The sequence below is a fragment of the Solenopsis invicta genome, chromosome 15 (genome assembly GCF_016802725.1).
Source record: "Solenopsis invicta isolate M01_SB chromosome 15, UNIL_Sinv_3.0, whole genome shotgun sequence".
In the NCBI taxonomy this organism is placed as follows: domain Eukaryota; kingdom Metazoa; phylum Arthropoda; class Insecta; order Hymenoptera; family Formicidae; genus Solenopsis; species Solenopsis invicta.
This window is the reverse complement of record NC_052678.1, coordinates 6,650,596-6,663,576: the sequence shown is the minus strand read 5'-3', so window position 1 is coordinate 6,663,576 and position 12,981 is coordinate 6,650,596. Positions and strand designations below refer to the sequence as shown.

General features: G+C 31.2%; 2 protein-coding genes across 5 annotated transcripts in view; one reads left to right on the top strand and one right to left on the bottom strand.

Moving 5' to 3' along the window:
- The window catches only part of LOC105207300 (elongation of very long chain fatty acids protein AAEL008004), a 65,595-nt gene extending 56,025 nt beyond the window's left edge, over positions 1 to 9,570 (top strand). For 2 of the 4 annotated variants that reach the window (XM_026139223.2, XM_026139224.2), the window contains exons 2-6: positions 6,358 to 6,465; positions 8,135 to 8,406; positions 8,679 to 8,862; positions 8,984 to 9,105; positions 9,256 to 9,516. In XM_026139223.2, the coding sequence (XP_025995008.1) occupies positions 6,369 to 6,465; positions 8,135 to 8,406; positions 8,679 to 8,862; positions 8,984 to 9,105; positions 9,256 to 9,516 (936 nt within the window). In that variant the 5' untranslated portion in view covers positions 6,358 to 6,368. Of the gene's footprint in view, positions 1 to 4,901; positions 5,526 to 6,357; positions 6,466 to 8,134; positions 8,407 to 8,678; positions 8,863 to 8,983; positions 9,106 to 9,255 lie in introns of those variants that run through there. The other 2 variants (XM_039458154.1, XM_026139222.2) reach the window with 2 other exon arrangements.
- Positions 1 to 12,981, bottom strand: part of LOC105207307 (elongation of very long chain fatty acids protein AAEL008004) — a 70,367-nt gene that overhangs the window by 56,471 nt on the left and 915 nt on the right. The gene's annotated exons all lie outside the window — the stretch shown is intronic.

Sequence of the window (12,981 nt, the reverse complement as noted above, 5' to 3'; positions counted from 1 at the left end):
TCTTAAGTTAATAATAGTCTTTGCATAACGATCGAGAGGTTCAACACTCGTTCGTAACTTCTTAACAGCGTTTAATACGCGATTTAGAAACACTGGTTGCACTTAAACTTAATTAAGTTTAATTACACTGATCGATGAAGTTACTTGATTAAGTTTAATTACACCGATTGATTGAATAATTAGTCTTTAATATTTTTAATTAATAATTAATATGTGATATCATGAAACGATAGAAATCGAAACGAGATAATCGTACATTTAAACTGATTTGTAGTTGCACACTAGGCGGATGGTGGCGCACTTCTTTTTTCTTCGCATTCGTTGACTCACCGATCATGAATTACTCAAGTTGTGCTTAGCAATACTGATCGTATGAGTCTGCAAAATGCAAAAATCACACGGGCTCTTTCTTTGCTTTGTTATCGTGTTATTTCAAGAAGATATATGTGTATGCAATCAGCTGGTGATTAAGATCGAGATCGCGCGATCATTATCGGAGGATGAATATTGCGCGATTTCCTGCTGTCGCAAGCAAGATTCCACAGACCATCAGCGAGTGCATCGCTGGTCAGTAAACTCGCGTCGCGGCAGACAAAGTAAACGCGTTCTATGAGCGAAAGGTGCATGACTTACTTGGCGAACCGGTATTCGAGCCCTCCGGATCAATGTGGCATAGAAACGCACCGGACAGGAAGAGGCGCCGGTAAAGCTCCTAGTGACACACATACGCAAATTCTAATGTGCATTTTTTGTCCGCACGGAAAATGATTAGAAAACGATTGAAGTTGACAAAATTGAAATTTTTATCCCTCTACTCAACATTTTTTTTTTTTTTAGTTTATATTAGAAATATATTACACATTATTGTTACAACGTTAATTCAATTATTACAACATTATTACAACAATGTTACGAATTACAATTTAAATTAAAGAAATGATTAAAATGTGTAAACTAATGCTTTGTTATTTTTGAAGCAATTTTATTTTTGAGGTAAAATAAAATTATTTTTACGAATTTAATTTTGTGCCAGGGAGATTACAGTGTGATTTAAAGTTTTCTAATTTTTCATAAATCAATTCAAGAATCAATCCAAGAATTTAATCAATATTTGTCTTCCGTACTTATTTCTTTATAGCTTCTTATCATTTTGCAACGATCTCCTTCCGTGTTTTATTTATATAATCAGTATTTATAATGTATTGAATTGTGTTTTAATCACTTTATACACTGCACGATTATAATACATTCAAATGTGTATTCAATGTAAAACAACTGGTCGCCAATGACCATGAACGTTAGTAACACGATCCGCTAGTAAAAGTCCATGAACGTATTATTGCTCATTACTGCGGTTCACATAATTTATTCGCGTATTAATATAATTTACATCTGTACATTCTAATAGAAGTCGAGTATTCTTGATGAACTTGGACGTTTATGCATGCAAAGATTGAATCAGATGAGCATTGCAGAAAGAGAGAGTGTTATCCAAGGAAAATCAATATTAAGGACATTATTTTGCAATCATTTTTTTTTTTCAATCTCCACGGAAAGAATGGTTTTGCTGAAGTATCTAGAAATTTCAGTATGCAGCTGGATATATTGTGGATTTGAAAATAATTTTGTTAGCTCACATCAAAATTATGTAGGACACTCAAACTGATTGCTAAAATGTAAAATTTTTGCAGCATTACTCATGTTTGAACATCAGTCCTACGTGAAATTATTTTGTTAGTCCAACAAAATTATTTTCAGATCTGCACTTAGCTAAATTTTTAAAGTAAAAAATTGTTCTTCAAATTAAAGAGAAGTATATAGTTTGGATGTTCTCGATATATATTTTTAGATTTGGTACAGAATGCCTGAGAGGTAATTAAATTCTCTGAATCATTCATCGACCAACACAAATATATACAACATACTTTGCAGAAAGATCAATGAACGATGATGACATAATATATTCCAACTCTGCTTTACCTGTCATCACAGGCATAATAAGCGACCGGAATGCTGAGGTAAGGTGACAATAATCGCGGAACGGGTCAGTTATTCAAATCAACACAAGAATTAATAAATCACGACGACAAGGAGGAAAGTGAGACGAAAGACGAGCGCTGCATTTGTGCCATTCCTCGCGAAGTATACATCGAACGAATGAGACAGGGATAAATCGGAACGCGTGCCAGCAATGCGCGGATAAAGCGAAACAGCGAAGGAAATGCGTGTCGCAATAGTATAGGTGAAACTGCGGTCGGACCATTACGGACCCTTGATGGGCGATAGGAGCGTGCGTGTGATGCACGCGACGGACGACGCGCTGTTGGGAACGTGATGGACGTATGTACCAATGCGAATACTCTAAAGCGAGTGGATGGTACGTCGCAATTGCCGTTAAAAGGACAAATCGCCGCGGTAGCGTGTTTCGCAAGGTGAATTTATTGGCGGTCATTTGCATGGTCCTGAAGCAATTGTTGGTTTCAACGGAGTAGGTCGTGGAAGACAAAGGGTACTGGTAGAGAGACAGTGTTAGCGGTTTATTATGTAAAACGTTACTAGAGTCGATAATTTATGCGTTAACGGAGTGCAATGTGAGATAGAGGGATATTTAAAAGGTACATTGCAACATGGCATGTATCCTTTTCGTGTATGCGAAAATGATTGTTACTTGTATAAAGTAGAATTAGCCAGTAATTTGAAATGTGTTTGACTCTATATTTTAAATTTTCAACTGGAGAAGTGCATAGTTTGATGTACATCACTTGAGAAAACAAAGATATAAAATTATTCAATGCTGATGTAGAAGAGATGAAACCAATGACATGAATAAGTTTTATGCGTCAATTAAATGTAATCAATTTTTAAACGATTTTTTATTCTATCTGATTATTATTAATACAAGATTTATTGGGTTCTACTATCATCATATTTCTCACGTTGGCTCAGTCAATTTGTCATCAATAATTCAGTATGAAACAAGAAAACAAATACGCGTGAAAAAAATTCGGTGAATTAAAGATGAGAGAAAAAAAGAAAATAAAAGTTAAATTGGATGAATGTGATGGTTGAAAAGTTATCCAAGTTTTTAAAGCTAAATTGCTGAGTCCGACGATAGCGTACACATGGGAACCGATTGTCTATGTCCTAAAATAAAAAGCGTTATGTAAGAACTTTAACGACGTTACACCGGCCGATCTCCCGGGAGCCATTATACAATTGATGTAATGTTCGGTTTTGCGAAATATCAGAAACGAGGCGAAATTTTATGATTCTGCGATTTTCGTAAATCGCAACTCCCTTTTCTTTCAGATAATAAGAACGAGTGGATTTCATAAGAAAATCGTTTTGTCATTAATCAACCATTTATAGTGTCTATTTTCACTTTTTGGCAATATATTTTAATATTTGAATTGAAGATACATGTGTCACGTCTCAAAGCATTACTAAAAATTTTATAAGTTATTCTATTATTACGTTTATCGAGCATTTGTGTAAAATTTGAGATAATTCTCTTATTGGTTTAAAATTTATTTAATTTTTTTGTTTATTTTTTAATGTTATGTAAAATTGTTTTGTACTATTTATTTACAAATTTGATGAGGATGTTTTACGAATTAATTAAAAGTTTTTATATATACTAATAAAACTCAAATAAATATTTACGTAAAAGTTCACTTGAGGATCCATTCACTCATTAAAACTTATTTACCTAAAATTGCAGGAAAATATAGTTATTTACATTGCGCAAGCTATTGCAGGCAAAGTTATTTTCTTGTATTGTTTTTTATAACTGGTCTCAGGACCAAAAATTGAGAATTTGCAACCAACATTTTTTGTCGTTTCTTAGTAAGAAAAAGAATAACATTTAAGAAGTTTGTAGTTTATAAATTTTGATCATTTTTAAAGCTGCTGCTGTGTAGTCAAATCCTTAATTTAGATCAAGATAAACATTTTTGATCAAGATCACATTAGAATTTAATTGTTGATTACATATAGAATTTTCATAATGAGTAACATGCAACGAGATACCTGTTATTATGTTGGATACGATAGTAAACTCAACACGCTTAAAGCGCACGAAATACCATGTGATTTATAAGATTGCATGAAAACCATGCTGCTAATGTACAATAAGAAGAGGACTATTGTGAAAGACCGCACACATGCACATACAATTATAAAAAGACGTGTTTTTAAATGATATTTAAGATACAAAGGAGATTTAGACTGTGATAATTGTGGATTATGTGATGCTAAAAAGATACGTTGCTCTATATTCGTGGTACGTCATTAAATGAAGAAACATTGTGGAAAATGTATTCTTTGTTTATCCGCGTACGTAACTAACTGTAGACTTTTTAAAAATATTAGAAAAAAAGAAGTTTTTTTTTACAAAAAGGACTTCTGTTCAAAAGTTTATCTGAAAACATTTTTTTAATTAATATACTTTTAATTATATTATTATTATTTTAATTAAAAGTTTATTTTATATCAATCGCAAATGTTTAATCGTAATTATTTTTTATTCTTAAAAATTAATTATCCCATCAGAGGCTAGTAAAAAAAAACTACTACACATACTACTACTTTATATATTTTATGAATAATTGGATTGTGAAGAAAAGTGGTGGCTGGGAAGGAAAAGAAAATTTCAAGCGTCGATTGAAAATTTGTTGCATATACACAGAAAAAACGATTAAAAATTGAAAAATTTAGCTGGATACAGATTAGAAAATAATTTTGTTAGATCATCAAAATAATTATGTAGAGTGCTCTAACTGATTGCTAGAATATCAAAACTTTTTGCAACATTGCTTATTTTTGAATATTCTCTAATTATTTTGATGGACAAAATTGAACAAAATTATTTTCAAATCTGTATCTAGCTAAATTTTTAAATACTTCAGCAAAACTGCTTTTTTCGCGTAAATATTTGAAAAATTGTCTCTTCTAATGGGAAAGATTGTTCGTAATGTAGTGTCGCAATATAGAATCGTCTAATCTAGGTGCTGCTAGCTAGTTATTACCAAACCACTACGGCGATCACATCGGTTTTTTCCTTTTTTCAACCACTGCTCTCACTCTCCAGTGAAAAGTCCGGTGTGCAGTCGGTCGCCCGCTGTTCGCACCGGCAGTACTTCCACTTGGTTCCGCCGCGTTGTGGAAAGTCGTACGTGTTTGCAGTGGTCGTGGTTCTCTATTATCCGAAGCGGATAATGTTACTAATAGCACTAATAATCAGAAGGAGTCAAACGCACGCCGGATTGCAAATACGAAAGTGTGTCGGCATTGACAGATATCCGATTTAATATTGTGAGGAAACGGCATTATTAAACTGTTGCACCGTAATGACGATTATAGGGATATGTTTGTAAAAAAAGCGATTTATCATTTCAATCGTATGAAACGGCATGTTGTTTTTGATAACGAATAATTACGGATTTGTGCGTGATTTATATGGGCGAAACATACTGTTCTACAATGTGGTATAGAAGATGCGTGTTAAATACTAAATAAATAAAAAGGTATAAATAAATTAAAATATATATTTTTAAAAAGACTTTTTTTCTAAAAAAAATATTGATGCAAATTGTAGATATATTAAATAAACTTGTAGATATATTTCTAAATAATAATTTTTTTTAGTATATGCGATCAACATCGATGTAAAGTCAAACAAATGCGTTCTTAATATCACAAATTAAAAAGAAATAAGTACAGTCTATATTTTGTTCAATACACGTAATTATACATATTTTTGCAATTGTAGCATTGCTATTAAGCAAGTAGAAATACAACCTATCATTAAAGGCTGCGAAAATGAATGGTTTGTGATGCTTTTTATCGCTGTTCTGTCCACTTTCGATCATTCTAGACATGTGCGACCGGTTCAAACGCGGATTTATTGAAAGAATGCAGATTTCAGCAATCGGTAAATCTCGCGTCTTGCGCAAGAAAATGCCACATTAACCCAATTAGGGCCTCGCGAGTTTAATGACGATATAAAAGCAAGAATTCCTTTTTATGACAGATCTAACGTTTTATTTGCAACTAAGAGCGCCACAGTCATGCGAAGCTATTTATAATAAAACTTAGTAATTTGTATGTATGACGTGACGTTAAACTTCTCTCGAACCGCATACGTCAAATCGTATTTATTATATTTATCGTAGAACCTGGATATATTAAAGTATAGACTCTTTAAATATGTATTACTATCACATATAAATTACATCAATATGTTTTTTTTTATACTCAAACTTTTGAATGAGCAAGAGTATAATTAAATCAGTTTAGTATGGCAGCCGGCGAACTTAATAAGTAGAGAAAAAAGAAACTTGTAAAATGTGTTTCCAGTTAACTTCCCAATGAACATCACCGCGCCGCCAACGTTCGACAGAATGTCTAACATCTACAACAACTCCGTCGTGCGATACTGGCAATTTCTGTTCCATGATTTATCTGGTAAGTTCATTTTACATTATGTGAGATTTAAAGAAGATTATGACTATTGGACTATCAAAATAGTGAAAAAACATGGTATCCATCAGCACCAAACTTTTTTCAGAGGTTTCTCAGAAATATTTCCACCGAAAAATGAAACATTTCATAAAAGTTGCGAAATATGTTTGCAACATTCCTAAGACAATTCTAGCAAAATGTCCGCGACTCGTGCACTTGAAATCACGTTGGAAAGTTGCTGGACAGTTATTGAAAAAATGTGCCACTTTTCTAAAATGTTAACAAGAAATTATTGAAATAGCTAAAACCTTTTTGAAATATTGCTGACCGTAATCCTCCAAATTTTATCATTTTATTATTTCTGAAATATTTTATTAACTTTAACTTTATTTCTTAAGAAATTTCAAGTACTTCAGAAATAATATTTAAATTTATTGTACTTGGTAATTCCCCAAATACTAAAAGAATTACAATGAAAATTATATATAAGATGTACTTAGTATTTTTATTATATGTTTTTATTTAATATTTGCAATATAATTAATATAATAAATGTAAATATAATATTTAATAAAAAGAATGCATGTGCGTTATTTACATAACATTCTTGTATTTTACAACACAAAATAAAAATAAACTATTTCAATAATATTCATCAACTTTTCATAAACTTTCCATAAAATCTTTCCTAAATAAATAAAAATGTAAAGTTAAAACATTACAGCAAATGCTGTATTTGCTATTTAATGCACGTACTACTATGTTATCTTCATTAATGCCGTTCTATAGTACGTCCAATTGTACGAAACACTTGCAATTGTATCAATCTGTTGCTTTGTTATAAATCATACCCAATTAGAACAAGTCATAATAATAAAATAATAAAAATGAATTGTAATTGAATGGAAATTGACTTTTAATAATTATTTTAGAACCATTTTAGAACCATATGTTTTCAAATTTACTGTATAAATAAATTTTACAAATTTTAATAAATGTAACAAATTTTAGAAGCGTTTCTGTAGTGACATTTAATGGGGTGTTTACGATAATCCAAGTTGAGTTGGTTTCCACTAGGTTCGAAAAATGTTAAGCGCAACTCTCTCTAGTACCTGTACGATTCATGACAACTCAATTCTGTATCGTATTGCCTGAGTTAGATTTTGTGCCCAGTCCAAATTTTTTGGAAAATTTCCATGCAGTCCACCGACTGGGCACAGAGTCTAAACTTAACTCGGGCAATATGATACAGCGTTCATACAAGTATTAGAGAGGTACGCTCAATATTTTTCGGCTTCAGTAAAAACCAACTCAACTTGGGTTATCGTAAACATCCGAAATGTTATTAATATTTTGATTTCAAGTATATTCTTTTTCATTTTATTAACGTTGAAATTAATTTCTGTTACTTTATCATCCTTTAATCTCATAACCTTCAAGGCTAATGAAATTTCATTTGTTTTCACTTTCAACCAGTAATGTAATTTAAATATGTATAAATCAGAATTATAATAGATTAAAATCATAGAAAATCTATATTTTTAAATTAAGAAACAACAAACGGGATATCTTCTCATATCAATCGTTTATAACAAAAAATGAAATTTATAATAAAACTTTATCGACTACGATTTTACAACTGTTTTGTTATGCATACTGTTTATTTTTTCAGATCCTCGAACCAGGGACTGGTTTCTCATATCGTCTCCCATACCCGGCCTTAGTATCTTGATCGGCTACCTCTATTTCGTATTGTCGTGGGGTCCGAGAAACATGGAACACCGAAAGCCGTACCAATTAAAAAACATACTAGTCCTTTATAATTTTTTGCAGATTCTTCTTAGTACGTGGTTATTTAACGAAGGCATGGACGCTATATTATACCATAATTACAGCTTGACATGCGAGGGGGTGGATTTTTCATACAAGCCGTATCCTATGAAAGTACGTAAATATTCTCTGTGCTGAACATGTATCTTTAAGTTTTCACCGAATTTTCAATTAGCTTAATTTTATAATTTACCTCCTCGATACTTCACTGTTGTTTAATTATTAACTTGAAAGAGCCTCATTTTTTTCTCTCCTGTATTTTTGCGAAATATTCTCGTTTATTCGAGAGTGCGCGGATATCGCAATTAAACTTTTCTGATAAAAAAAAAACATGAAATATTCGTCGATCGTATCTTCATTCGGTTTCTGTGTGATACTTGTTACAGGTCGCAAGAGGCTTTTACGTCTATTTTCTGGCGAAACTCACAGAACTCCTCGACACTGTGTTCTTCGTATTGCGCAAGAAGGAAAAGCAAATCACATTTCTTCACATGTACCATCATACCGTGATGCCAATGATATCGTGGGGCGCTACGAAATATTATCCAGGCGGTCACGGCATCTTTGTAGGTACGTTAGAATAGATAATAACGTGGTGATATCTAGTTTGGTTTTCTCGTTTGTACATTTCCGTCGTTTTAATCAGATCAAAATCACACGTGCTAATTTCGACATGTGGTTTCTTTTGCAGGAATTATAAATAGCTTTGTGCATATCATCATGTATACTTATTATCTCCTGGCAGCATTGCTACCTCACCACCAGCAAAAACGGTACCTCTGGTGGAAGAAGTACATTACCACCCTACAAATGGTACGAGGGAAATAAACTAAAATAATTAATTAGCGAAAGACTGCTCTCCAAGACTGCTACCTTTTAAAATTAATTTTTATTTATATTCTTAAGAATTTATTTCATCCACAATACCGACTAATTATTTACGGTAATCTTTCTGTTCAACAGACTCAATTCTGTCTGGCCTTTCTGCACAACTGCCAATTGTTGTTCTACGACTGCAACTATCCGAAATGGTCGATCATCCTGGTACTGCCGAATACGATGTTCTTCTACTTCCTGTTTTCGGACTTTTACAATAATGCATATACTTCCAAGAAGGAAAATAACGGCGCAGTGCCGTCGATCCAGAAATCGACCAAAGCAAACGACATCGCGGAGAAAGCGCATAACGGCAAGATACCGAATGGAAAAGGGAAAAGCGACTAAACGGGTACAGCCACGGAAGGAGACGATGCGATCGCAATAACATTCACTATCACTTCACATTTCACTTGAATCGCACTGCGATCTCGCTAATCTAGCTAACGTATCATCAACGTAATATTTCACGCGCTGGGTCATTCAACGCGCGTAAAAAGGCAACGTGAACCAAAACGCAGAGGCGATCAAACATTCATGCAAACTGAACACATCTGACTATTCGACGGTTGAATTTTCAAGTCTTTCATACAAACAAAAGCGATCCACTCATTACGTATCTTTCTGTACGATAACGAATTTATATCGAACAGCTAAGTTATCAAAGACATGACTATAAATAATTAATGCGTAGAATATTTAAATTGTCGTATTTTATACTTGCGATAAATAGATAAATAATGAAAACGTTATTATTATTTGCATTCTCTTTGTCTCTTTATTCATATTATTTTATATATTGATTATTTCAAATGATTTTGGAATACCTTGCTGTGACAAACTTGAATTGCGATTTCGAAACCGGAGAAGTTCACTTTTTAGTTTAAAACTTTTTTAAACTAAAAAATAAATTATCTGTCCTGCGTTTTCGAAATACACAAAAGAACATGGAAGAATGCTTTATTATGTCTTATGGCAAATTTTAACAAATTGCAAATAATCATAAAATTTTTATTGCTATGTGAAAAGATTGTTCTGTGGAATGTCTAACATATTGTATCACTCATGTCATTGTCATAAAAAGTAACATTATTTTCACGTACTTCAAACAATTTATTAAATTTTTCTTGAAATGCAGAGATGGTTCATCAAAAAATGTTCACTTAGAATATCAGTTGTCATTATCTCCATTTCTAAAAAACCGTTGCGGCCTGTGACTTCATAGTAACACATATATCGAGCCCAGGTTGAAGTGATATTTTTTACAATAAGTTCTTTACAGTTTTTAAGATGCTAGTAGCATCATTATTAAATTTGACAATCAAATTTATTTGAGATATTATTTCTAGTTTCAGTTTATGATTGAACTGTAAGTCCGACAACCATATCGACATGTAATTTATAGAATTGAAAAATTTAATTAATAATTAATGTGAAAATAAAATATAAAGAAATTAAAAGTCGAGAGTCGGTATAGTAACACTATTATTATAAAAAAATTTTAATGGTTTAATTACATGATATATAATATATTACACGTCCTAAACAGTTTTTTTTTTTACAACCGTTGATATGAAAATATAAAACATCAAGATCCACCGCTTTGACCGAAACACAGCTCTCCTTTTTATTTCTTATGTTATTTACATATCGGTCTAATATTTAACTTACTATTGACAACAGTAGTCGTTCTTATGAGATTATGCAGATTTAATTGTAACGATATAATCGCAAATTAAATTGTGATTTAATTTGCGATTTAATTTGCGTAAAGAAGGTATGAACAGAAACCAGTGGATCAATGTGATGGCAAGCTAGTTTTGTATTTTTACGACATAAGCGACGTATCTTGTGATTGATCACACGATTATACTCAACCATGGGACTAGGATGGTATTACTAAATAAAGCGTGCCCTAATTATTACAGTTTTATAATAGTTAACGTGTAAACTAGCTTATAAATCAACCGCTATTAATGAAGAGTTTAGAGAAGTATTTTCAAGAGCGCATTTCAAATATATAATAACGTAAAACTTTTCTCCCTTTTGCTCCCGATGCATTTTATCTCTGTATCGCTGCCTCTTACGTATTTGCAAAATTGAAAAGTAACGTGTTACTTGTAACGCTATTACTGGTATTTTTTTTGTGACGATCGTTACTTTTTTTGTTTGTAACAGTAACGGTAATGTCATTACACTTTTTTAAATAGTTACACAAATTTCATCGTTATTTTATAAATATAAAATACATGAACCAAAGCGATAAGCCAAAACTACTTTAGATTTCGTATTGAGATGGTCAAATAGCAACATAGACAATTGAATGCTAGCGTAAAAAAAAATCATCAAAATTTTATAAAAAAAATAATGAAAAAAGTAACGAATCGGTTTTTTCTAAGTAACGATAACGCGTTACTTTTTAAAATCAGTAACGTACAACGGTAACGAGTTACTTTTTATAAAAAGTAACGACAACAGGTGACGCGTTACTTTTTAAAGTAACGTTCCCAAACCTGCGTATTTCATTATTAAAAACACAATCGATAGTTAATATAATACCAGACATACTAGTTTGGGACGTCTGGTACGTAGAGAATAAACCGTATATTAAAATATGCTAATCAAACGCATTACTTTTAAGAATGATTTAACGATTAACCTTTTGTTCTCTTTACACGTGATGTGCGATACAACAGAATAATGAAGTCTACCGAAGATACTCTTCAATATATTTTATACTTTTTCTTATCTCATATTGCATTAATCTTATTTGTTTTCAAAAAACTTTTTTTTCGTTTTACAATGAACTCTTAGCGATCAACTTACGTTACAATTATTATTGCCGTAATATAGAGAGAAATATAAAATGTATTATTTACAGTGAGATATGTATAAGATATATTATTTAAATAAAGCGCAATTCACAATATTTCAAGTTATTTGTAAAGCTATAAATGTTAGCTATAACTGTTAAAAATTATCCTTTCAAATTTCAAACATGAAAAGCAAAAATTTCTAAACAATTTGAAATTATTAAATTCTTCGATTGTTGAAAAATGATTAAAAGAGAAAATAATTTAAAATTGTATTGAGAATATCTTCATTAGATATCATTATCCCGTTGCTATTTGCACATAATAATTATATGCACGATGTATTATACGTGCGTTCAACAGTTTCCAATAATAATTATTCGAGTTACGCGTCAAATGTGTTCGGAACAAGTCAATAATCAAATCTATTTGTCAAATAATTGTAGGTGTCACTAAGAACACAAGGAATATATATGATTAATTGTCATTTTGAACATAATAACAATGATATATAAGTACGTGATATTAACAATGTTGATAAACTTCAAATATGTCAATTAATTAAACGTAATTGAAACAGAAAAACAATTTAAGAATATTTTTTTTGTCATATCTGCTTTTTAAATAAGAAACTACGTATAACATTTAATTTACAATTAGATATTATTTAAGGTAAACTTAAACAAACTAGGTATCCAAAATCTAGATAGATAGATAGCTTCTTGTCGGTCAATTAACATTTATATTTTTATGATTGGAGCTTCTTTTAGCTTAAGCAATATGTATTCATTTTCTTATATATTTCTCAAATTTTGATTATACTTTGTAAAAAAAAATATATAATAGACCACTTCAAAAATTTATTTTATAAAATCGTTTACTCAGATTTTTCTAACTATTTTCACAGAAATATTTAATAAAATTAGATATTTATAATGCTTTAATTGAAAGAACTTTCTTTCATAATGTTTGATGATAAAATTTATGGTGCTGCAATAGA